The 27660-nt window shown below is 39.4% G+C and overlaps 1 protein-coding gene and 1 long non-coding RNA gene across 4 annotated transcripts in view; one reads left to right on the top strand and one right to left on the bottom strand.

Moving 5' to 3' along the window:
• LOC119895052 (spectrin beta chain, non-erythrocytic 1) overlaps positions 1-25323 on the bottom strand; it is a 53231-nt gene extending 27908 nt beyond the window's left edge. The window contains exons 1-2 of one of the 3 annotated variants that reach the window (XM_038707850.1): positions 24963-25323; positions 13922-14109 (exon numbers count right to left, since the gene is read on the bottom strand). In XM_038707850.1, the coding sequence (XP_038563778.1) occupies positions 13922-14078 (157 nt within the window). In that variant the 5' untranslated portion in view covers positions 14079-14109; positions 24963-25323. Of the gene's footprint in view, positions 1-6649; positions 7249-13921; positions 14110-24962 lie in introns of those variants that run through there. The other 2 variants (XM_038707848.1, XM_038707849.1) reach the window with 2 other exon arrangements.
• On the top strand, positions 5155-27576 carry LOC119895055. The gene is made up of 3 exons (XR_005443021.1): positions 5155-5286; positions 8983-9042; positions 26208-27576. It is a non-coding gene; the product is annotated as an uncharacterized LOC119895055 (long non-coding RNA).
• The last annotated feature ends 84 nt before the right edge of the window (positions 27577-27660 follow it).

Here is a 27660-nt window from a genome sequence, read left to right as displayed (position 1 = left end):
ATACGCACATATATGGAAAAGCACATCACATCTATGCATCAGAACAAGTGTCCCATTTAAGACAAATATTAAGCCTATATCAGCTGTGTCATTGTATTGAAGTCATGGTTTACCATTTAGGGTTTGACAAGTAATTTATGGGTACCTGGACACATGTGCTGCAGTATTAAAATTCATGATTTCCCATTTTTCCATGTCCCTGTATGTAACATACTTAAGTTCAGTTCAGTGGTCTCAAGTACATCAAACCATGAGTGAAAAGACATTATTGAGGTAATGAAATTCATATGAATAAAGTCACTATAGATGGCTATGGGTCTTTGCTGTTTCAATGTGTCTTTGCTGTTTCAATGTGCCAGGACATTCTTAAAAAACAGAGATACCCTGATCTCAAGGAAAGGGCAAAATAAAGTAAAATATTTATGTTGTTTTGGTTTGGTACATATTTGAAATCTACAAACACATGCGAACCCTGTACTGTTCTTGCCATAATGCAACATATTTAAAACAAAACACACCACACAGACTCTAATGTATTATCTGTCAGACAGTGAGCAATGTAATTGTGGCAGAATCTTGTTTGAGTGGAAGGCATCCTGTTAGCACACAGAGTGTTTAAGACAAGACTGGGTCCTTCTGCCAATAAGACGCCATCTTTTATTGGCTTACTTCTGCTGCCAACATGCATAGCATGTGGTCATTGATGACCAATCCTCCTTTCACTAGCTCCTTCGTACTGCAAAAATATACAAATACTAAATATTTGATACTGCCAGCAGTGCCAGAAGTTGGATAGCTAGGACTCAACACAAAGGCAATCACTTAATCTGCTGTAAACAACAACAAAGATGATCATCACTAATTACAGAGTTGGTCCAAATTATATGTTCAATGTTCAAATTCTACTGAAGCTTCCTTTGCCTTTACATTTAAGCTCACCTCACTGAAAGAAATGTTTGCTGTGTGTTGCTGTATACACAGACTGGCCCACTACAAGATACAGGTACTGCTCATAGACTGTTTATAAAGATGGACGACACGTAGTTCTGACTGCTGCTGGTCATCATTAAGTGCTGGTAACAATCTCATCTTCTTTCATGGCATGCCCAGGCCATGCCTTCCTCCTTAGCCATTACTGGTTCCCTTAGTAGCTGGGTTGAAATGCCCTTGACTTCGTAAACTCTTGACATCTTGTCCCTCGCTCACCCCGAGCTTACGTAATGAGTGCCTCTTGTCCTCAGAAAGAATGAGTAAACTACTTCCATCAATCTGTCTGGTTTAATCTGCATTAATGACCTTCTCTTGGACATTCCTACACAGACAAGATTATGGTATGGTATTGACTTAATATCTGCCATGTATGACATATGTTTAGGTTAATCTGGATAAGAGTATAAACCAGGTATCTTTCCATTGAATCCATCCAATATATTAATATATTGTCTTCCTAAAGCAGACACAATACATAGTTGGAAAAGCCCAACGATTAAAATTTGTTTTGAGATGAGAACCTTTACAAAAAGACGTGTGTTAGTTGCTTGTAATGCTAGAATCAGACAGCTAATTGCCACTACAGTTAGCCTGAATTCTTCCAATTCAATCATTACCCCAAGATTACCGAGTAGACCCGAGGCATTAATTAAGGAATACCTTGATCTAATCTCATATTTATCTTCATGAAGTATTTATCACACACAGTAGTAACAACAAAAAAAGGTCAGATAGTCAAACGCAGCTTGTCAGCTTTGAGGTTAGTGGTTACCATTCTTCTGAGCAGAGAGTAAACTATGGCTGCAGTGTGTGATGCTAAATGGATGTCATGAGCAATGCAAACTTTGAAGACAAACCACCTCAGAGTAGTTGCAGGAGGAGCTGGTATTTCTAAATAATGTTTCAGCAACAGGGGGGTAAAGTGATACATGATACATGATGTACACAGATATTAAAACTACTTTTGGTGAGTTCTAGAGATCAACCCGGTACAAGGAATGGCTTGACTCCAGATGTTGCCAACTGCATCTGCCTAGGCCTGACCACAGAGTCACACTGTGTATTTATCTTTCTGTATTAGTTTCAAATAAAGGTTAAAACCGCTACTAAACCTTCAAAGTTAATAGCTACAGGATGTTGTACTGTAAGTACTTTCACTGTTTGAAATTATTTAATGCAAATAATATTTCACTCTTACTTTATTTATTTCTATAGGAAATTGAAAATGTATCCTCTGTGTTATCCATTGATGTCACATACAGAGTTGTAGTGGGCATCCCAGCACATCATCAGACCATGTGCAAAACAAAGTACGCAAAATGGCACATGCTTTGACATTTTTCTCCCTGCATAAACGGAACTGCCCTTGACTCTAGGCTAAAGTAAGGCTGTGGTAAAACCGCCACCTTGCCACATGTGGCATGAGTTATTTTTACACAGTTTGATGTACAGAAAGACAACGTGTTTTGCCAAACTAACAGGTTTGTTCATACAATGACAATAGGTGAGATCTCTCTTACCCTACTGTCCTCTTTCCCTTTCTGAAGGCAGTGAACATGCCCTTCAGGTCATGCCCCTCTGCATCATTTGCAGCTGTGGCTGATAATGGGGAAGATAGCGGAGGAGGGAATGGCCAAGGCCAATCCCATGAGAAAGGAGACAAAAGCAGACACCTCTCAGCCATAACATCTGGACACAAAAAGGGTGTGAAATGTCAACAAGACAAATTATCTTAAAGCCTCCAAAACTGCTTTGTTGTTACCCTTCCAAGCAGGAAACCGTCAATATTAGTTAAATTGTACAAACAAAAAGGCATTTTGTGTGTGTGTGTTTGTACGTATGCTGAACCCTCACCAAGGTAATGTGACTCTGAGTTACAGCTGAAGGGCACGAGAGTCAGAGCTTTCACTAAGAGTGTTAGAAATATTAAGTTATAACATTCAATTCACAGTGTTCTACTAGACTTGAAACTTGACCCAAAACACGACACTGATCTCCTCCAGTGTCAATTCAAATCCTTAAATAAAGTATAAGAACAAATATGCTTCTGACCAAGACGGCTAAGCATTCATGGAGAGAGAAAAAAACTAGCTTTAGTCACTTCTTTGTTGAGATTGAACTTTACAGACCAAAATGTCAGAACTAAATTACCTGAGGAAAAAAAGATTATAGATTGACAGTACGCAACTAGACACCACAGTGTGTAATCAGCTAATTCAGTACAAAAAACATATAAGTGACAGAGTTCGTTTAGACATCTTTTCAATTTTGTGTTTATATCTGCGATGGACTGGCGACCTCCAGGGTGTACCCCGCCTTTCGCCCGATGTCAGCTGGGATTGGCTCCAGCCCCCCGCTGTGCGCAGGATAAGCGGTTGACGATGGATGGATGGATAGATGGATGGATATCTTTTATAGGCAAAAAAATTGCCTATATATATTGTCTATTTGAATAAAGCCATACTGCTAATGCCTGCTGAGTGACAGTCCAAACTAAAGTCCACAGCAGATGACTCAGAGAGTGCAGGTAGGTATGACAGTGACCCTTTGAACCAGGACTCTTTAGGGCCCCTGTCCACCAAAGCGTTTTTTGCCAGCTGAAAACGCCACCTGCTGTTCTGAAAACGCCAAGTTGGGAGCGCTAGGGTGCGTTTTGGAGGCGCAATGTTTCTTTTCGAGACGTTGTGGTTGCTATGATACATAATTTCCGTGGAGGCGATGTTGCATGTAGGGTAGCCTACTTAATTTTACTGATAATTTTACCTTTGCTCTGCATGAAGAGAAGCCTGAAACATGAGAGCACAGACTGTCCGTATGTGGGTTCATGAGATTTGCGGGCGAGGAAACACCTCGGCGAGTAGGCACATCGCTTCGTTCACGATCGGATTTGCTTGGTGCGGTGTTTGTCCCGCCCCTCCTGCACTGTGATTGAGTGACAATGACGAGCGCAGCGTTTTTCCCAAAGTTGAACATTTTTCAACTTTCGGCGACCGGAAAAAAACGCTCAGCACCCAGCGCCGAAAAGACGCTCAGCGCCTCGTCACGCTCCTGGCGTTTTTACCAGCTATTAAAAACGCGGCGCTCCAATTAGAATGAATTGAAAAAAGACGCTGGCGTCAGAAAAAAACGCTTTGGTGGACACGGGCCTCACCTTGCACACAGTATTTATCTATGAACTGAGGCATAAAACCAAACTCACAACGGATTTTTCTAGTCTCCAAAATAAACATTTCTCTATCACATTATTAACACAATCCGATTGCCTAGGACAATGTGCATACAGTAGTATGGATTGGGTTACAAGAAAATGTTGGGGTTTGAGATAAGCAGTTTATTGTATTTAACCCATAAAAAAACTCATAATGGGTTAAGTATATTGTAAGTGTGGGCCCAAAAACAGCTATTAAAAAAAGGTACCTGTCCATCTGTCAATAAAGACTGTTCCATGGCACAAAGATAAAGGTTTTTTCCTTTCACTTCAATTCAACCATGTGACCCGGTGTTCATTAAACCCGTCTCCCCTGGCCTTACTTATTTATTTAATGAAATGTATTCTCTACTGGTTTGATACCATTTCATCATTTGATGCCACTCAGTCAGATATTGGAAGATGTGTTCAGTGCTTTCATGTTGCTTTCGTGAGACTAAAATGGGTTTGTTTCTTTCCAAATACTTCTCCAAAAGTTACGTTGTTAAGATGTTAATATCACATGGAAACCAATTGTATGGCTGAGGTCACATTTTATTTCCAAAATGAAAAGTTAGGAACCACTGACCTTGACCAAACTGCATGTTGTATGCAAACACAAGGTATGTTTTGTATGCATACAAAACAATTTTGGTATGTGGTGTCATAATGACATCAAACTATTCTATGTGCACATCTACATTCTAGCAGACATCACGGTTTAACACAGAGAGGGAGGTAGTGACACAAGGAATGAGCCTCAAGGGTAGTCAAACTGGAAATACAAGTGGGTGTTGCCAAAATTGTGTTTGTGTGTCTGAGTATGTGCGTGTGAGTATATTTACAGTAAACTCTATCCAGAACATATCCATGCATGAGATGACCAAAAAACAACAGGAGTAAAGCATATGTATCACACATACAAGTGTTTGTTATGTTAATTCCCCTTTTCGTATATTCATAAATAGAGTTCCGGTCTGCATTCACCTCATTTCACAATCTTCTTATTGTAGGGAAGTGTGAATTAATCCTGTCAGCGCAAATTTGGTGACTGATCTACGACACCCAAATTACTCAGTGAGTTCAAGCCTGAAAAGTTCAAAAAGACGGTATGTACCCTTCAGATTCTCTGTGTGTGAGGCAGCATGGTTAAATCTGATAATGTAAATGTTACATACTCTTTGAAGTGAAATATACTTTCTCTTCAGCGGGTCTTATCTCCAATCAAGAGTTTTGGTGCTGTCAGTGTAGAGGTGGAGACATTTTCTTATTCAGCCGTAACGCACAGCACATACACGTACTTTCAGCAGACCAATCTTTTCCTCAGTGAAACTGTAAATATTGCTTAGTGTGGGATTTGAAACATTGTTAGTCTACTACAAGAATGTCAAGACATTCACAGAGAATAAGTGTAGTAAAAAGTAAACTCTAAGACTCTTTATTCCAGATAGCAACCAGGGAGGGGCCGGAAGCTAGCAAAACAATGTAATCTTCATGCACACTACTGAAACTGGCATGTCAGTCACACACTACAGCACATACACACTCAGCTACGGCAAATATTTTATCTCGTGGCCTGTGACTAAGGGGTCTAAAGCTCACAGGAACACACCACATGGTAATACAAGAATTCTAATGGGTACACATTGCGGTCAAACAAAAAAACCTTCACACGGTAAAAAAGTACATGTCATACAACAAAGGAGAGGATGTTTTGAAAACAATTTTACTGCCATTTAACACAAACATTTACAGACTTTAAGTAAGTTATAGGATTCCCTTAAAATTATTAATTTACATTTTGGAGGGTTTGCACTTTAGTTATCACATAGTCCTATGTCACAACAAATGGCTCTATGTCAAATCTCTGTGATTTCTGTTTGCAGGACTTTGCGGACCTCACAGGCTTTAGCCAGAGACAGAGTCGTGCATTGTAATAAGATAAGAAAGGACAGGTGGCCCAGTGATCAGGTGCCAGACTGCCGCCCTGCATTAGAGCTGAGCTGAAGCCTACTGTGTGTCTACTATGGCTCTACTTGATTTGCTTCACATTAAGCTCTGAAATAATACAGAATTGAGAGGGGAGTCTCTTCAGCATCACAGGTGATCACATGTGTCATGTGAGCTATTTGGAGACTGATTTACAACCCAAAAGAACCTGCTGTAGGATTACCATTAGAGCTCTAGCCAAGTAGTCCAAGTCTACTTAATATTTCCTGTTTCAACAAACAACATAATCTGTGTTAATGGGTAACCCCCTCTCACTCTAGGACAGTCTTCTCAATAACATTACTAACTGCTTCTATAAGCCACACATAAAAGAACCTTAGACTCTAACCTGTGACGTCAATAGGGCAGCTGTATATTCAAATGCTGTTTATTGGCTTAGTTAACCTCAACAAACCACTTGATAAACTTATATGACAAATTACTAAAGTAAATGGGATTTGGACAGGTCAGTATGACTCTTACCTTGCAGCTGTTTAAACCTTCCCTCCAGGATGTTAGAGTATTGCACCTGATTAACAAATGCTGCTGGGGACAAACAGGGCTCTCTGCCCCTGTGTTCCCACTCCATGGCCTTTTTGCTGGATCTCTAAATATTCCTCTCAAAGTGAATGGGAGTTCTCCTGCATAGCACAGCACAGGCAAGCCTTCCCACTAAAAATGTATCAAATCCTTTAGAGGGAAAAGTTTTATACATCCAAAATGCCTTGGTTTACCCTTCTCTTCTAGATTCACCTCAGTAAGAAGCAACACAAGTTTGAAAATGTTACCGCGCGCTCTTCATCTACCGTATGTTCCACCTTGTCCAATGACACGCAGAAATGAAAGCATGGGTGGAGGATTTTTTCAAATAATCAAAATGTTCTCTAGTTTCACCTCCTCCTGCAAAGAACTTCACCACACTTGTGGCCTTTGAGCAAAGTAAAAACTTGGTTGCACTCCCTCGTGGTTTGAGCAAAAGGAACACTGGCTACTCCTTCCCTCCAAACTCTGAACACGCAGAGCACAGCAGAGCAGGCTAACCAGCCACGGTCGGATAGCTGTGTAAACAAAGCCTGCTGTGCCTCTGAAAATTGTGTCATTTGCATAAGGTGTGTGAGGGAGGAGCACAAAGGAAGAACATTGTTGAGGGGTGTGGGGAGGGAGGAGGTATAGAGGAGGACTAAACCATTAGAGTTCTTTGCTCAGTGTAGCTTGATACAGATTATTTAACTCCACCTTAATTCCAGGGAACACTGTGGTGTGGCCTGCCGAGAAGGTATATCAGGAAAGTCCCCATCAGATTCGCTGTGTGGTACAATCTTATTTCTATCACTCTCAAAACAAGACTTGATCTCCCTTTTTCTGTTCACGGGGTCTGTCTTATAGTAAGGCGTTAAGGCAGGAAGGAAGTTGTTGAGTCAGTCTCAGCAGCACAACAAGCTCTTTCCTGCCTGAACAAGATTTGAAATTGTGAACTTGTGTCTGTTTGTCAGGCAGATGGTTAGGCAGGGGTGGGTGTGGGTGTGTAAGTGAGTCATTACCTCTTTTTAACAATTACAGAACTGTGCTGTGTACACATTTGATTACTTACTACATGAGGGACAAATATAGAAATGTGTCTGGAAAAAAATCGACCAAATTAAACATTTAAATAATCAGTAAGAAACATAATTTCCTTAACAAGAGGTGCCCATTGTCAAATTAAGTAATTGTTTACAAACACTGGAGGAAAATGGAAATGTATTTTAAATTATTCTGGGATTTGAAAGTTACAAAATAATTATTTTCCTCCATCATTAAACAAAGGAACATCATATCATAGAGACAGTAATTACAGCCTTTTAGCGCATCCTTCAAGTAAGTTTATGTCCACATAACTTTCATGGCTGTGCTCCATAATGCAACACCAATAATAAAGCAGTACTTTCTTTAAATATGTGTAATATGCACTAAGATCACTGTCAACTATGCAGAAAAATTTGAATATATTTTCAAAGTTGAATATCTTGTTGAATGGATGTTCATTCAATAGGCAGCTGCAAGAAAGGAATTTGTCTTTTTAAGCTGCTAATTAATGCCATAAGAAAATGCAACACCAAGGCAAAGTTACACATGTACTAAATGCCTGTGTGTGCAAAAATTACACAAGACTGTAAACAACACAGTGAGGACTAAGGTCACAGCCTTCTTACGAGTGGATGGCGTTTTGGTCTGGTCAGGGGGCAGTGTTAAAAAGGCCTGGTTGTTTTTTGATCCTGATGAGCAGGGAGCATCTGGATGGGTCTCATTAGTGGACCAAATGCCCCGGGCATTCTGTGACTGGGTGTTTATGGAGGGGGACTGAACTAATGAGATCCAAAGAGAACACAGTTCCTTCTGAGGAACAGAGGCTATGCTACGGTCACATGCAGTGAGAAAGGAAGAGCGGAGAACTGGTAAACCACAGTAATGGCCATTTGAGATCCCACTGGGTATATATCAAACATCGCAATCCCAATTAACATGAGAGGCAGAATTGATGGCAGGCTTGTGTGTCTGGCATATGTGTCTTAACATATTATGTTAAGGCAGTTTCCTCCCTATGCAACCCAACAATCATTTGGATATGCTAATAAATAAACATACTAGATAGGATTAACAGCTACGTTCTGAGTCTTGTGAAATATAAAAACTAACAGAGAGAAAACTCTGATGTGTTGAATGAAGATAGAAAGATGAGAAAGAGGAAAATATAGAAGCTACTGGGGGGTTAAGCAATGCCAGAGGAAGAAATGCAAAATCTATTGCTGAGCATGTATATTTTATCCATCCAACAGCACAACCACTTCTAAGGATCCAGGGGGAGGGCGGAAGGCTGGACCATACTCCAAATGCAGGTAGAAAATATTTGATCTGAAGGGGAATCCACTTGGAGCAAATGGGGTTGATTTCTCATGAGTCCTGCAATAACTCAAGTCTTAGTTCCAGTATCTGTATCTGTGGTCAAAAGTGAGAGTGAATTGATATGATATTTAAATATTATTGCATGCATTTCTATTGTTTGTTGGTTAATTATATATACTCATGAAATATACAAGCATGGTCTGCGTACATGAATTGGTGGTTTCCAGATTTAAATGATTTGTCATAGCTATGATAATGGCGTGAGTATGTTGTGAAGAATAACAGAGTTGCTCTTTCCAATCCCACTGTGGAAGCTTCCACAAGTAAATACATGTAACACTTTGAGAGTGAAGCAGGGTTTTGCTTAAAACAAAAGGCACGTTTGTACAGCTTGCCTTGCTACCCACAAAGTATAGGAGAGTTAGATAAGTGGTTAATTATGCAAAATACAATGATCTTAACAAGGGGAAGGATCTCTACTGTGAAACAGTAAGTGGCAGCCACTGGTGTCACACCTGGAGTAACATTATTCCAACAGACCGGAAGGTTGTAAGAGGTGTGAACCAGGAAATGAGGTGATGAAATTACAGAGACAAAAGCAGAGAAAATTGCAGATGCGTAAGTAAGTAGCAGGTTACAGGATGAAGAAGGTCTTGACATTTGGGGATAAGTTGTAAAAGGTGGGCAGGAGCTGAGCCTAGGGGGAAATAGCTGCTATAGCATGTCAAAGAATGTGCACATCAAGCCCACACTTGTCAAACAGAGATGGTATCACAGTTATTAACATGAGAGTGCACAAGCACACACACTCACACCACCATAATTATATGACAGCAAGATACAGAATATCTTTAAATACAGTACAATGCGTATACAACCAGATTACAGGCAACACACAAAGTGTTTCTGTCGGCATGAGGAAATGAGTCTAGCTGTATTTGTAAGTGAAATTAGGTTTATCTTTCAGAAATACTTTGACTACAGCGGTACTCAAAGATCAGAGCATGTCGGTTCTGCTGCTTGTGTGTATTGTGTGTGCGTGCGTGCGTGCGTGCATATGTGTGTGTGTGTGTGTGTGTGTGTTTGTCTGTCTTTATGCTGCCTGCCTGTTGCTCCCCTCTGCTGGTTTCTCCATGATACTGCAACTTGTTTTGACTAATAACGAGTGACATTGTATCTACAGACTGTGAAACTAAGAAGGTACAGGTTAGATAAATAAACACACGCGCGTGCACACACACACACAGAGGATGTACTTAAACAAGTAATAGGGCCATCAGGATTTTCACCTGGGTCACCTTAATTGGAGCCTCCAACAGGATAGGCTGACCTGACAGACATGCACTCACACATGTTGGAAGGATGTCAGGAATGTCAAGGGTTGGCCAGTAAAGTAGGGAATAAAGTGTAACCTCCTTATTCATTTGAGTGAGACCACTACTTGGGCACAGCATGGGTTTTGGTTTTGATGCAGAGATCTCCAGCACAGAAAACACTCGGTCACCCAGAAAAAAGTTAAACCTGGATACACTTTGTATGGTTGTTTTTGAATCATTACATGAATGGACTTTACAAACATTTTAGAGGGTTGACTTATCTTGGGCTGCCATATTGATGGAGGATTTTCACCACACTTAGCCCTAGTCTAGTCTCACCTCACCACCTCATTCCATCATTGCTTATTGCTCTTTGGTGAATTGACTGTACAGCTGCCTGGCTTTGTCCTCCTTTTGGAAGTATTTCTGTCTTGCCCTATAAAGAGAGAACTTTGCCTTTTGGGACAGAAAAGAATAAAGTTTGTTCCTCAGTCTACAAAGCCTAATTAGATTTTTGCAAATTAGTTTGTCAGTTTGTGATTTTGTCTCTAATTGTCATCTGTTTCTCAAACTGTTGCATATTTAAAAATGTTATTTTAAAGAGTTGTATTTTAAAGAGACCATATTGTCCCAAATATAGGACTAATGATTACATTTGGGAAAAATAGTGTGTTGTATTATACTCAAGAACTAGAGAGTTCACAACCACAGATGTTCTGTTTGAGTGGAGTGAACACCATATATTGAAGTACAAAGTGAGAATGTTATTTTACAAGTGTTGTGCCTTGTTCTTTTCTTGCCTTGAGGCTGCTTGGCTAGCAAGTTTTTACCTGTTCATTTATAGAGCACCTGCTAGTTAGTCAGCCCTAAGAATTTCTGCTCATGATATGTGATTTCTTGTCATAGTGGACAGCATCTCCTGACTACTTCACAAATTAAATCGACTGAAAAGAGTAATATGTCAAGCCTCTAAGAAATGTGTTGTCAAAGACTGTGATGTTAGAACATGGTGAGACCATAAAGACAGACTTACAATTGCTGATTGACTTAAAGTTGCAGTAGGAAAACTCTGAGAAACCAGCTGGATTTTGAAAGTATCCAACCAAAAATATTCCACCTTCTGCATTCAGGCCTCTCTCTAAAGCCATTCCACCAAAACACATTCATGCGCAGTGGGTGCACAGCAGAGTGCACGCAGATCACCATAGACAGGTAGGCCTGCTAATTGTTTGGTCCGATCTACAAAAATTAAATCAAAAGACATTTCTAATCAGGCCCTATAAAAACAACGTAATGCCACAATCTTCAAGACTATGTCGATTTTATAATGTAGCATTTTAATTAGTATGCTCTAACAGAAATGATTACAGAATTTTGTTGAATGTTTTGTCTTGCATTTGTATAGTGTACTTTTGACTGTTGATAACATCATTCACATCATACTGTTCAGCTCAGCAGGATTTAAAGGACCCAGCAGTGCAATTTGCCCATCAATTATAACTAATTGTTTTGATAAGAAGCTTCTTTTGCTCCTTTCATTTTGCTCACTGTAACTTTGACATAGACTCTGCTACACATACAATTACATTTATTAGCAAAACTATTATATAACTTTAATTAGGGCTGAACGATTACCCATTTTCAAATCTAAATTGCGATTTGAAAGAAAGCGGTTAGCTAATCGTGATGATAGCGATTAAAATTTTGGTTAATTATACGGCGCATCTGACCCGTTTTAAACAGTCATGCAGCTACAAATTCATTCCGTTGTCATCCTTGTGTGACAGACTTTGTAACCAATCACAAGTGCCATAAGCCTCCTGTTACGGCCCTACTCACCAATCAGAGTGGGCACAGGGTGTGTACATTTTACAACAACAAACAAAACTAGAGGACAACGTGTGGGATGATGGCGTCAGGTGAACAGACGCAATTTGCCCAGCGTCAACTCACACTGAAGTGTTTTAGCAGTGAAGCGTTTAGCCTGCCTTTTGTTGTTGACGTGCTGTTAATTTGTCATTCTGTGTGCTTCAACTACCGATAACAGCTTTCTGTGAGCCCGTTTCACTTCGCTCTCTGCATGGCTACATCCACATGGAGCCTTTCAGGATAAGAGCGTTTTGCCTGCCTGATATTGCAGACTTGTTCAGGTTTTGTTAATTTGTTCAGTTGCCCTTGCTTTCTGTGCTTATACTAGGTAGTAGGCTACATTAAACTGTTTCTTTTTTTTTGTCTGTTTTAACTGTGTTTATTGTTGATCTACATTTGGGAGGGTGTTTCATTTTGAAAATCGACCAGATTCTCTGTTCTCCATTCTGTGTCTAACTTTTTGCATCTGCTGCTGTGCTGCTTGATGTGGGTTCCATCAAAAACTTAAAAAATAAAAAACATAAATTGAATCGTAATCTCAATATCTGTCAGAAAAATCGCAATAAGAGTTTAGATTAGATTTTAGGAGCTCAGAGTTAACTATTTTATTAGCTTTTTACTTTAGTTTTTGGGATTACAACGTTGATTTATCTTCACTCGAGCTTCTCATCAGCTAGCTTCTACTTCTACTACTTCATATTTATAGAAAAAAAGGACAAAACTGGACATTGCTTGTAGAAAGGAAAGCGAGGAAGTTGAACTACCTGGTGAGCTCAGAAAATATGTGTCTGTAAATTTATTCCAGCTATCGTACTTTACTGTGAACAAGTTAGCATAGCCCTGATCGATCCGAACTCCAAAAAAAGTTGTTGTCCTGCTGAGTTGCTGACAAACCTGACAAAACATGAATTTATATGTTTAACAAATCTGCATCATATTGTCGTTATTTCAGCATCAGTGTGATCCGTTTATTGCAATTCAATCACAGCAAAATGTTTACTTTGGGCTCATACAGCTGTAGTATTCGCAGGTTGTGTTTATTGGCGTTATGCTTTGTGTGTGAACACTCAGCAGTTGTCCAGCGATAAAACCTGCACGAGGAAAGCGCTGTGAGAATTAAATTTGCGTTGTATGTGAACACAGCGTAACAAGTGGTGTCCCCAACAAACTGGCCTTCCTTTTGAACATCAAGGGAAGCAAAGCTGCAATATTAGAAAAACCTTTAAGATAATCCAACTCAACAACACTATAATATTATAATACTCACAAAGGTAGCTTTTTGGCAATTCATTGTTTTCATGTGACATCATATTACAAAAAACGACAAGAGAGACCAGCCTGGGCTGTGGTGGTGGGTCATAGATAAGATGCTTGCCTTTGGTGTGGGAGACCTGGGTTCAATTCCCACTCTGACCCATCCACCATTGTGTCCCTGAGTAAGACACTTAATCCCTAGTTGCTCCAGAGGTATTTGACATGTATAGCAATTGTAAGTCACTTTGGATAAAAGCGTCAGCTAAATGTAATATTAAATTGGAAATTGTTGTACAATGTTTCAAACTGGGACAAAAGAAAAATGTTTTAAACAGAACCAAATATTTGTCATCATCACACACTTTCAGTACACATAGGTGCATGTTGACACCATATAAGCATTTACATTGGTGGTGCCTTAAGTGAAGCATACCTGCGAGAGCCTTGATGCGTGAGCGCTCGAAGAGTCGCGCTGAACTGTTCTCATTATCCCAGTCAGTCTCTGCTGCCAGGTCCCAGCGGTTGTTGATGTCATTATACTGCTGCTGGATCTCCAAACTGTCAAAGTCTGTTGGCGAGATGGTGCTCATGGTGTCCAGGCTGGAGAAAAACACATTCAACCTAAAATTCAGACACAGAGACACAAAAGCATCCAAAGTCAGTGCATGCAGAGAACAGAGACGACAATGTCTGATAACAGAAGACTGAGCGTTGCGAGCTAATGTTTAGAAGATTCAGTTTAGAAACTGAGCATCTATTTCTATCTCATCAGGGGCCAGATGCCACACTGTAACATCATCACCCACACTCTCCTCACAGCTGCACTCTAGTTTTATATACTCAAATGACAGGCACATGCAAATAGCAGCTTAGACAATCTAACTGCCAGAGTCTAACTTTGAGATAAGTTAAGCAACTCTCATGAAACTGTTAAGTTAGCCAACCAATAACTAAATATAACTACTCCTGTAAGCCAGGGCAACTCCAGTAATCTCATTTTAGACTGAGTGCCAATGGCAGAAACAACCTCAATCTACACTGAGAAGATCTTGACTTGCACATGTGTAAACCTATAAAAGCTACACCCACACAAAATGACAATATAGGAAACCTAGCAAGCAAAACCACTGCACACATACAGCAATACAAACACAAGCGCAGATAATACTGGATTAGGCCTTTGATGTTGGTGAAAGACTCAAAGTGTCTGAATATTGATATGTGTTGAATTAATGCAGCAATATTTAAAAGGATCCCTGTTGATGCTTTCAGAAGATATTTCCACTAAACAAAGTGTAAAACAAAAATCATTAGTAATGTGAATTAGAGGCTGACAATTTTTCAGGATTCACACAGGATTGGAGTCAATTTCAATTTCACGGGACTGGGACTGGACAAAAAAAGTCAATGGGAGGGTGGAAATCCTAGCTAAGTTTATATATATATATGAAGATCTAATATGAATAAACTATTTTCCCAAAGATTTTTTTTTTAAATCAAGAACAAGATGGGACAGGAGTCATCCTACTGGGACTGGGACGGGACAGGAGTATTTTTGTGGGAGTGGGATGGAATAGAAGTGAAAATCCACTCCCAGGGTCACCATCTAATGTGGATTTGACAATATAACAGGAAGTGACATTTACTGGTTATTGCACTCAGCTTGAACAGTCAAATAAGTTTGGAAATGTCTGTCTGATAACTGGTATGAGTAACACGACAAGACAAATGTTAACTATTCCACAACATTACAATAACCAAAATCTAAATATGTCAATGAATCATCCAGCTCTGCTTTGTGCACATACACTTTTCTCAAAACATGAGTAGAATACAAATAGTAGAGGGACATCAAAACACAGCTCTACAGCCCGACTAGTGGTCAAAAACCTAAGGAATAAAACACTTTGTTTATATCCTCAGTGCCCATCCAACATGCACTTACTGCTAGCTATGTAACATCCCTCCGATCCTGCTGTTTGTATTAACTCAGCATCCAGTTAGAATTACAAGAGTACCCTCATATGGCAACAATCAATACTTCATAAACAAGGTCAACCCCACCCCCTTTCTCTGTATTTTACAGACAGATTTAGCCTTCACCAGAAGCAAATGCATCTCCTCCTCTTTATTCATGTTAATTGAGTGTGTGTGTGTGACAATTATTCCAATTAAATGGATACAAAATTCTTGTATGACTGCACAAGAAATGTGCAATATGTTAATGTGTGTACATGCCTAAAAGGGATGTTAACCCAATAGATATCTGACAGCAGCAAGAAGAAAAACAGATACTTTTACATACATTCAGATAAAATTAACATAAAACCACAAATAAACATGTTATAATAGTGTGTTTGTCATAATAGTATTTCCTTTGTTAACATTTTCATTCCATCTAACTCCATATGACTAGACATATCCTGTCCTTGGCATTATGCACCCAAATGGGGGATCTACATTAAGATTAAACCCCCCTCCAGAGAGACCCATTAACTAACAGTGGCCATTAGTTTAAGAGCATTGAACAGATTAATAGACAACGTTGAGTAGTCAGCTTGCTAATACATGTTAGTTTATCTTTTGTTGTGTCTGGCAGCTGTGGGTGGCTTGAATGGAGATGATAGAGACAGGACAGTGGAGGAAAAATTCTGGGGTGTTGGAGGAGGTATTTGGTGTTCAATTATGTTGTACTACAGCGAGAAGTTGTAAGGAAGAGATTCCAGGGAACAAATGAGGTGGTACTCCTGATTAAGTAGGCCAGCTAAGCAGCATATCACCCATTAAGGAGGCTATGTATTTATCATCTGTTCTTTTCTCCTGTTACCAGTCATGTCATGCTAAGTCAATGCATCCTCTAAATAAAACCTGAAAATTGTCAGCTGCCAGAACAGATACCTTATCATACACTGTTCTACACTGCCAGTTTACCACCCGGTTTAGTCCATATTCACGCCATCATCAAGTGCAAAAACCACATAATAGACATTCAGCATAGAGTCAAAGAAAGGGAATGAGGTGGTTCAGATTTAAAAAATATAACATGATCATTCTGTCTTAACACTGCAAGAAGAGAGTTCAGTCACAGTAATTATCTGCAGCTGTATGGCACGGGGGTCCTGTCACTGAGCCACATTATTATCCTTTATTGTATTGTTTCTTTTAAAGACAATTCTTTTGTTTTTAAAAATTATTTTATCAACCAGAGGCTGAGATTTTGTTGAAGTCATGCATGGCTACTTAATATGCTATGTAAAATATAGATTAAAATGGTTTCACATAGAAATGAATAAATAATAAATACTTTTAACTTGTACTATCATTTTACATCTATAGACTTTGACATCATATTTACTTGCATTGATGGTTTCACTTATTAAAAAACAGACCATGCCATTGTCCAGCATAGAAACCGTATAACTTACTACGTTAAGCCAAGTTAAACAAGTCACACACATTCTAGCTATAAAAAAATTAAACGCTTGGCAAATCCTATTAGTGGCAGATTAAGAAGTGGCTGGGAATAGAAGCTAAATGCAGGGATTAGAGAAGAAGGCAGAACAACACCTCTAAACTGCCCCTCGACCTGTCACCTCCCCATTCACTGGCACCCCACAACTTGGCTAGTGTACCAATAAATACCCAAAATGTCACAGCATGGAAGCAAGAGCGACAAAGAAGTCCATAACAATCTGTCTTTGGGAGTGGACCAGGAGGGCAGGGGGACCATTAAGGTCACAAGAGTCTGACAGTGGCAAATGGAGGGCAATCCTCCCGTTGTTATGGGTAGGAAGAGGCTCGGCTCAGTGTCCGCACTAATCGCTCCTCAAATGGATCAGACAAACAATCCCCTGACCTACTATGATACAACCTACTGTATTCATCTTCACACACACACTCCACAGTGTAGCACGAAACCACACATGCAAGCTGGGCTAACCTATTACTCCTCCACCGTCACCACCAGCTCTCTCACACACACACACACACTCCACAGTGTAGCACGAAACCACACATGCAAGCTGAGCTGACCTATTACTCCTCCACCATCACCACCAGCTCTCTCACTCACACACACACACACAGCTTCTAAAAGCCACACATAAAGATCCACCCACTCAGCATGTAACTGTACAGTGTATCAGCATTCAGCACACAAAGTGGGTCAGTTCAACACCTACAATCATGCTACTCTGTGTGACGTACAATTCCCTCCCCCTAGTCCAGAGAGAAACCAAATCAGATGCAGAAAAGAACTCCTAAACTGTGACCTTACTCTACAAATTAAAAGGCGTAAAAAGAGCCTTTTGAGTCCAATGTTTTCCAAACAAACCATCTGGAGGAATCGCATGTTAGCCCCAAAGCTACTGCAGTGCAAGTTGTGACAGAGAGACAGACAGACATGCAGTCAGACAGATGTGGCACAAAAGGGGGGCATAAAAGAGGCTCTATGAAAGAAAATCCCCTCAAGGCCTGATCCACAAAAACATAACAAAAGACACACATTAATGCAATGAAAGATTTAGAAACTGTCACGTATCCTTCATATGTTGATATTCTTTAAAAATTCTCTGAACAGTTACTAGTGGAATCATGACAATAAAAAAAACAAAGAAATGAGTGCTCCTGTTATAATCAGCCTATTATTGCAACATAGCAGGGCTGTCTGCACACAATGAAACTAAAGTAGAGTCTTCAGTATTGTTATGTAATATGCTCAAGCTGGGTAAAAGGTACATGGAGACCAACCTTTTCAAACCATGACAGCACTATGTCTTCTCTAAAGTCAAAACAGAAAAGCGGGGCATATACAGCATGAGTGTGACTGTTCGGAAGAATAGTGCGTCTGAAATGGGGCAGAGGCAAAGTGGGGCACTGAGGAATGCTTTAAGGCTAAACCCCAGCTTTTGACCTGGCAGACACACATCAGGCTACCGCTCGCAGCAGACTGACACCGGCTAAGAAAGCAGGGCAGAGCCAGCGGCATGATAGGCAGCGCCACCACCTCTTTCTGTCTCACTCTCCCTCCTATCCTCCCAGAGCTGCTTCCCGTCGCCCAGCTGGTCGGTTTGCCACAGCACACGTTAATCAGGGAGAGAGGAAAAGAGAAATAGAGCCCACATCAGTCACCCACAGGGAATTAGGCTTGTGCACATTAACCAGCCACAATGCCACCGTGCATCAGGGGAATAGGGTAGATACACACACACACACACACAACCACTCCCTGTCATGCCAAACAAAAGGAGCCTTGCCATACAACTCCAAAAACAAAATATGATACTGGTATTCAATATACACAGTTATCAGGTTTTAAAGATTTTACGGAAACATCATTAGGACAGTAAAGCATCCAAGAGATTCACATAAACACATTTTGATGAGTTCAAGCTGAGATGGCACTGCTGTTTTGCCCCAAATCAGCCTGCTGTGATACTCAGATGAGCCTGGTGGGTGGGGAGGCAGATCCCAAAATGCAGAGCACAAAGCCTGCCCCGCTAAACTGGGCCCATACAATGGAGGAGTCAGCAGAGAGTTGAGGCCAGCCGTTCGAGCCTTTCCTGTTTGCAGAGATGAGGCAGCCAGAAGCACATATGCATCAGAGGCCCCTCCACGGGCTGCTGATCCTGTCCTGAATGCCCTGTTGAATAGGACAGCAGAGGTCCTTTGTTGACCTGTAGCATCACATTCATCAAACACTCAAGCGGCCAGCATGCCCTCCACACATGAACATAGACAATTCACTTAGGCTTTGGGCACCAGCTCTGTGTACAGCACAATGGAAAATAATGAATGTTTTATTTAATTAGGGATGATTTCTTAATTGACTGTGTTATTTTTGCTTTTTTACTGATTTCAAGTATGTATAAGTTTATCTAAATGCATTATGTCATTTTATTAATAGGAAATATATAGAATTGTTTTTCACCTGTCAAGAAATCATATGCCAAATTGCACAATATTAAAATGCAATCAACAGAATGCAACCCTTGGGGCAAATTTACTCTTACCACAAAGGCTGCTCCATCAACTTCAAGAATTTATATATATCCCTATAATCTTGGACAATTAAAAAAAAATCTGCTAACATTTACAACATTCTCCTCAGTCAAGAAATGAGAAAAGCTGGACTAAACTTCACATCATAGTGGAGGTACTGTTATATCCTTTAACTACTCCATGTTATTATATGAATGAAATTTGGGAAGTAAACCAGGCATCCTTATGCCCTCTTAAATAGTGCGACAGTCACACAATCGGTGGCAATAACAAGTTCGACCCATCCAAAGCATTAGCCTATTTACAACAGGGTTACTTTTATCACTTTCAGATTCAGAACTACCACAGCATGGACAAAGCAAGGCACATGTTATAGTGGCTGCTGCTTCTGTTGCTGAATGCATCCTGAGCTTAGCCTCTGCTTTGAAGTGCATTTGGCTGGAAATCACAGTAGCAACAACAAATTTTAAACTGTCCCCTGACCTCTCACCTACCCACTCACTGGCACCACAAGACCTGGCTAGTGCCTTAAACCCACCGAGTGTGCGTGTGTTTCTCTGCATGGTGATGCTGATGTTCTCAGGAACAAAGCCTATTATAACCTTTGTATCAGACTCATTTTGGGTTTTGCTTTCCTTGTCTTTTCCTACACTTTATATATATATATATATATATATATATATATATATATATATATATATACACATATATATATATACATATATATATATATATATATATACACATATATATATACACATATATATATACACATATATATATATATATATACATATATATATATATATACACATATATATATATATATACATATATATATATATATATATATATATATATATATATATATATATATATATATATTAAAAGGTCTACACCCACATTAAAATCACCAGCCTGATGTTCTCTGTAGTGGTGGTGTAAAACAGCTGGTGCTTGAAGTGGTATTGACTTATTACTTGTGAGTCTTCATTTAGTAAACTGCAACTGTTAGTAGCCTGATGGTATGTCCGGCTTCTGGCTGCTGTCATGTGTGCCCCCTGTAACGACCTAATTCTTTCTCCCTCTCGACATTAATATTATAAATCAAGGAGACTGCCTTCTCCCTTACCCACTGAGCAATTAGGTGTGTTATGCAGTGCACTACAGTTGTCATACAGTTCTCTTTAATGGTTATGTAGCCTACAATATTTCCAAAATAACATTAGCAAACCAATTTTAACAGTATCATTTGTTTCAGTTAGTACAGAGAAAAGAGGAATGCAATCGGAGATTAATACAGACCATTTCAACAGTCATGCTATAAAGTATGTTATAATATGCTATACACAGGTTTGGCAAATAATTATCATGGAAAGCTGGACACAAGTGATTATTCATTAAAGCCTGTAGTATGGGCAGAAACCCACATGACAACTATATTTGTTTCTGGAATGTATGCACTAAAACACCGTTTGATCAACTTCACTTATTGGCTACTGTTTAATTACGATAAAACAGTACGATAATTACAATGATAATTTGGCATTTATATTAATGACACAGCTCTCCTAAAAACTAAATGCTTATCACTTGACAGTTGTTCAGGGCAGTTTTTCAGTGTATTTGGCCTCAGTTGGTTTTAAGATAAAATAAATTGTATGTTACACAAAATAAGTTACATTTTTATATAGCTAATTTTGATTATCTCCATACTGCATCAGCTCGTTTTAAGATGATGTAATACTGATGCTGATGGCCTACTTTGTAAAATCCTGAAACTGGTATGTTTTAAGTGAAAACCTCAAATGTAGGCTATCGCCAGAATGATAACTCTTCAGAAACATATTTAAAACAGAATTACTGCAGTCTTGACAAACCTACCTGAAAAGATCAAACTTGTCAAAAAAAAAGGGGGTTATAGGATTTTCTGGTCCCATAGATAAGCATCTTTTAGAGAATACTAAATATTGTAAAAAATAAAATTTATTAGAAGCAGTTTATTTTTCCCAAAGCTTGGGTTAGTTCCCTGCAGCACAATGAAATTGTGAATGGCAGTAACTGAAAAAAAGCTTGTTTGAGAGGGATTTTGAGAATCAGCACTATGGGGGGCCCTCGTTCACAGCCCCAGTCCATTGTTGAATGCTGTTCATCTAGCCAGCCATCAAGCCCGCAAACAGCCATATCTCATCCATCTATCATCACAACCCGTCTGCCTCTTCATCAAAAAGCCTCTACAGTTATTTCATCCTGTGGTCATGAATACAACAAGGTATTATCTCACTAGGATTTTTAGAGCCAAGAGTTATCCACAAACACTACAGTCCAATAAAAAGACGTTGGTGTATTTTATCTGGTTTGTTTTTGTAATGTTCCTCCTGTGAACACTATGCAGTGCTAAGTGGACCACTAAGCATTTTATACTTGTATACAATAACAGAGAGAACTTCATCAGAGCAACACACAACGCCCATCCATGCAAATAAGTGCTCATTTCGGAAAGCTACAATGAATTTATCAATAGATGTCTTTTTTTAACCTCGTACAAAAATTGTTTTATGTAATATCAGTATTCTAATTGCCAAGCATATAGAATTAACATCACGAACAAGGATCAGTTCCTTTATGGCGTCATGAGCTGCTAATATGGATATATTTGATATGTCTGCAGATATTCTCTGCAAGTTTATCTCATACAGACCCTCAATGCACTTGTGTTAGTCCTCACAGGCAGATTCAGTTTCACTGGTGTGTGGCAGAAGGAAGGCAACACATGGCTGATGTTTGCAGAGGAAGCCTGTGTAAGCCACAAAGCAGACAAAGAAACAGAAGATCTGCAATACGGCCAATAAAAATATTCCAAGTGCACTTTGTGTTTTGATGCATAATTACAGAGTGTTATTTTTCTCGCAATTGTTTTGTATGTTTAGTCACATCGCAGCAAACCTCTGCGGCTAGATTTCAGCCACAGTTCCAAAGGGACATTATTAATTATTGAACATACTGTAGGCCTGCTTCAACCTTACACCTCATGCTGCCTGCAGACAATGCTCCATGAGCATCACTTCAACAAGGTGAAAAGGAAGAGGAAATTCATTATGTCACCCTCTGGTGGTAGCATTCCATGCTTACTGAAACAAGGCTTGACTTCTTCGAGGGGAATTCAGTGTAAATTTCACAAATGTATTTAGTAAAAGAATTATGTATTTTGGTTGTCTTTAAAGTAACAAGATAGATTATCTTTGTATTACTTTACATCTACTGGAAGTTAAAGTTTACATACACACTTTACACATAATTAAAAATAACCAATCTATGAATTATTGAAAAATTTAATCTGCCATTTACTTTACAATGAACATGACAAACAGTATCACTGGGTGATATTGAAAAATTCATCAAAAGCTATTTTGAACACTTTTGACTTAGTAACTCCATATTAATGCTGTAACAATGTTTTGGGTATAACTATTGGTTATTTTATTTAGAAGATTCAGTCCAAACTACATGTAAGTGAGTCTAAGAAAGTGAAGAATAAAATTTGCAATGTGGATATGATGACCAAGAAGGTAGAAGCATAGTATTGGTAGTAATATCCATTTATGGAAATTATGGAAATCTTTAGCTGTAATACAGCCCTTAATATCAGAAAAAGACAACATTTGAGCTACAGAATATCACTAAATCAAAAGCGATATGTTGTTTTAGATCACAGTTTTGACATTGTATCTGCATATCTCCATAATAAATATCAATGAAATAAATGAAATAGATCTATCAGGCAAACATTAGATAGGGAATTCAAAGGATCCAAGTGGGAAATAGTTAAACAGAACAAATGATGAATGTATACAAATAAAAGGAAAGTGATAAACATTTGGTAACCGTGAAATAATTGTAATTGCTAAAAATAATCAAGTAATTTATGCTATTGCTTATGCAGTTGTCTGCTATATCTGTCTATTAGACATGTACCTATATTTAGAAATGATATAATTTTGTCAAATCTAGTTTTTTATATAAACCAATTTCCTGGGGGGGGTTAAAAACCTAACAGAATGAACCCCTGGCTTTCTATCCCACCCTTTGGCTGCAATTTATTGCGTTCAGCTTACAATCAATGTGTAAATCAATCACTGAATATAAGTGGGCTGAAAACCTGAGGTGTGTAGGATTGAGAGTCACTGACAGGATAGTAATGTCCATCCTGTAATGGAGAGGCCATAGGTTTGGTTTACACAAAACAGCCATTGCTCTTACCAAAGTGTCCTTGAAAAACACCTAATCATTCACTGACCAGCTGTAACGTGTTCTAGCCAAGAACAGCAGTTAAATGCCACCGATGTAGATGTTTTTCACTGATACCAGTTGGTCAGCCCTTTGCACGTAAGAGGGGCTTCCCACTATCCATTGACTCCTTGACTACTGTACAGTTTTGTCCTTTAGTGTGTCTTCCTTTTAGCCCCCTTTCTCTGATTTTTCCAATAAATTTATTTGAACCATCCTATAATAGAACACTCCATCATCAATAAGTACTCTCAATCATGTATACAAAAAATATCAAGTGGCTCATCAAGAATGATAATTAAAGTTCCTTTCATTATTATCCACATTCATGTCTTTTCTTTTATGTCATGATGACTTTTTTAATGTGCTGATGTCTGGGCCATGAAAAATGGTTCTTCTACACGTGGTAGCCGGCAAATGTCAGCTCTCATCAAAATAAGAGCTATTGCCATAAAATGCTCGATGGGCATGTTCAAACGTACACTTTTCAAAACAGCTTGTTCTCTTCTGGCCTTTGTTTTCAATGATATTTTGATGGTACGCTCAGCTTTTAACACACTTTTACCTGATCCATCCCCTGCTATGACTCACAGTGCAGGCCAGGCACGCAGTAATCTCAGTCCTATCATAACATAACCACACAGCCCACAATGTCGAAAGAAAAAGCTGCAGCTTTACAAGCCATGGCAGCACACACACATTTATATACACACCACATCTTGGTTTAACACCAATCTTAACCTGGCTAGCAGGCAGGCAACAAGGCTCGGTTGGTTTAACAATAGCAGATGTTTGAATCAAGGATCCACAGGCTGGCTGTATAACGTTACAGAACACGCAGATAAAATGTGGCTGCGTTTGACATCGATTCAAACAAAGGCAAGAAGAGACACAGATATGGTTCCCAATAACTAACATCAGGCGTTGCAGTACGATACACTTCTCAGCCAGGCAGCACAATGAAACATCGGTTTATTTTAACCAGCAGCTCTTTAAGAGTTTCAGAAAATGGTATTAGATGCGATACTATAACGTTATCTATTTGCTTGGACAGCTACTAGCAGTGGCGAGCTAACAGCAGTCACCTGAATATCAGACACCCCTCTCTCATTAACGTTAGCTTTGTTATTAGTGGGGTTGCCTGCTGGCGGTGGAGGATAGAAAGACAAAAAATAAATCACTCTTACCCCTTTATTCTGTCTTCTGTTACAGTGTCTGTCGATATTATTACTACCGCCTCAGTATGTGCGATATTTCACCAGACATGAACGATATCTTCCTTTGCTACGGAGGCGCGCGACTAAGCTAATTCGAATTTTAACGGTTAAAAATCCCAGGTGAGACAGATCATGTCTTTCCGTTAAATCCGCATCCTCGGAAAAAATATATTTTCCTCCGCGCTGCTACCAGTGCAGCGCGTTACGAAACCCAAACCAGGCTTGTTTTTGTTGGGTTTTTTTAATCTATCTTTCACGCAAAACGGTCAGCAGGGAGGAAGGGGAAAAAATAGGCGACGAGAAGAGCCCGTTTTCAGGTAGGTATGAGACGGATATCCGCAGCAGCTTCTTCCCCCCGCGGCCGTCCGTACCTCACTCACACCCGCTCCCTGTACTCCCGTTCAACAGGGAGAAGAAAGAAAAAGTGGACGCGTTGATGTTAGTTAGGGGTGTGCGTGGGGGTGGTGGTGCTGGGTGGGTGTGTGTGGGTGCGGGGTGGGTGCTGACCCTTCAGAGTCACATGGGAAGCACTGTGCACATTTTCGGTTTTCTCAACAATAAACGCACAACGCCGAGAGAAGACGACCTGGTGCTGTCCCTGGTGCTAAAACGGAACGCCTCCGCGCTCTCATACCATTCTGAAATCGTGTTTCAAGAAATGATATGCAGCCTTGCAGTCAGCATTTCATGAGTAAAGTCTACATATATACGCCTATAACTTACATTGAATGCACCACCTTCATGCTACATGGGGTTTACAAATTATCTGGCTCTTTGTAACTGGTGAGCATTTATAAAAGGGGAATAAATATATTGTTTGTCTGTCTATATTGTTTTTGTTTATAGTGTGTTATATATGTGTTCTCTATGCTGTACCCTGTGTCTGATTTCATTATTGTATAAGTAAGCACATCATGAGCAATGTACAATCCAGAGTCAAATTCCTTGTATGTGTAGGCTACACATACCTGGCAAATAAAGCTGATTCTGAAATATGGGATGCTAATCTTCTCCTTGGATTCACCTCATCGATGTAATTAAAAACAGTATCCTAATTGTCCCTTGTAGTTTATACAAATGCACAGTAGCCTGATACATCCATTCATCAGACTGCAGGATTACATTTTACTTTTACATTATTACTTCTTATTATGTCAAATGTTGCTTTTAGAAATCAAAAACCTACAACACAATCTTGCTTTCTTTTTCTTCCAGGTTTTCCTCCATCCACTTCAGTATTTTATCTCTGAGAACTGCTGTTTCTCTAAATTATTCCTGAGACACTATGCGGCACCTGGTCAGTGTGTGACATCAAGATTTGGGTTATTCATAAAGCCCCAGAAGATCCTCATGCAAGAGAACCTCAAGACCAGGATAAGCAATTCCTATCACCTGTGTTTTTCTCTCTGTTGCATGGTACAGTATTGTGAGCAGTGATTTGATGGTTATTGCAGTTAAAAAAGATCCAGACTCTAGCGAGGAACTCACTCATGTTGGTGGCCTGTAGACAGGCACCAAGTAGGCTAAAGGCACCCAAACACCGTATTATTTTTGTCTCTTTGTGTTCTCTGTCTGCACTGCATCTGTCTCTCTACAGGGTGTGTATTTGTGAGTATGGGTGTAGCTGAATCAACAAAGTGGTAGTGGTACGGGCTTTATGGGATGACAGGTCTCGTAGGGAGGGCTGAGCAGTTTGGAAAGTAGCATGCTGCTCATTATAAGCAGTTAGTGGTAATGAAAAGGCTCTGATGTGTTGTTAGTGTAGTTCCAGTTTTTTGTTGCATTTTTGCTGTGAATGTGTTAAGCTCTCGCAGAGGGTAGGATCTTTTCAGCTGCAATGGATGCTATTGATTTGCGCGATCAACATATTTGAGCAAATTTGTCACTGCTCAAATAAAATGTATTGCACTAAGAACCTGACTCAACAGACTTATTTCAGTGATGGACGTTTGAACTGAGCTGAGGGAAAGTTTCATTGGTTTGAAAGAGGACCTTGTACCTCAAAGAGAACACCATTAGTCAAAGTAATGGGTCAGTAAGTGTTTGGACTCGCACACACTGAATTTGGTTTGGATGAAAATAATTATTCAAGGATCAAGCCATATAAGTTAGATTTATGATAGTATTGCTTAAGCTTGCTAACACGCAAATAAAATGAGACCTTGTCTCTGATGAGTGGCTCTTGAGCAAGACCCTTAACCCCCAAATGCTCTAGCAATGCTGCTCTAACAAATCAAATTATGGTTGTTACGTGCGGTTTACATGTGTGTGAACTGTGACCAGGGAATTCCTAAAAAGGGGGGATTGCTCTTAGAGGAACAACCCTGATCAGATTAAGGTTGAATAACATATTTCAAATGTGTTCAATTACATAATGTTAACTGAAGTTTTGTGATTTTTATTTGAAGGACATTGTTGACTTGCCTGTACTGTCATACGGCTTACATGTTTAATTAAGTATGTAACAACCGCTCTCTTCTACATTCAGCCAGTTAGTGCTTCAAACACTCATGAAACACAATTGTTGAAACTATTTGCTGGTTCTGTTCTTGTAAATTATTAATTAAATTTGGTTGAAACATCACATAAGTGCAGACTTTTAAGTCTTTGTCATTATATCCATTAACGTTATCCTTCCACATAAGGTGACATTTTTTATAGCTGTATG

The sequence above is a fragment of the Micropterus salmoides genome, unplaced genomic scaffold (genome assembly GCF_014851395.1).
Source record: "Micropterus salmoides isolate LMB-PRFRI ecotype aquatic unplaced genomic scaffold, ASM1485139v1 Ms_hic_scaffold_9, whole genome shotgun sequence".
In the NCBI taxonomy this organism is placed as follows: Eukaryota; Metazoa; Chordata; class Actinopteri; order Centrarchiformes; family Centrarchidae; genus Micropterus; species Micropterus salmoides.
The sequence above is the reverse complement of the archived record's forward strand: the minus strand, read 5'-3'. Positions and strand labels throughout refer to the sequence as shown.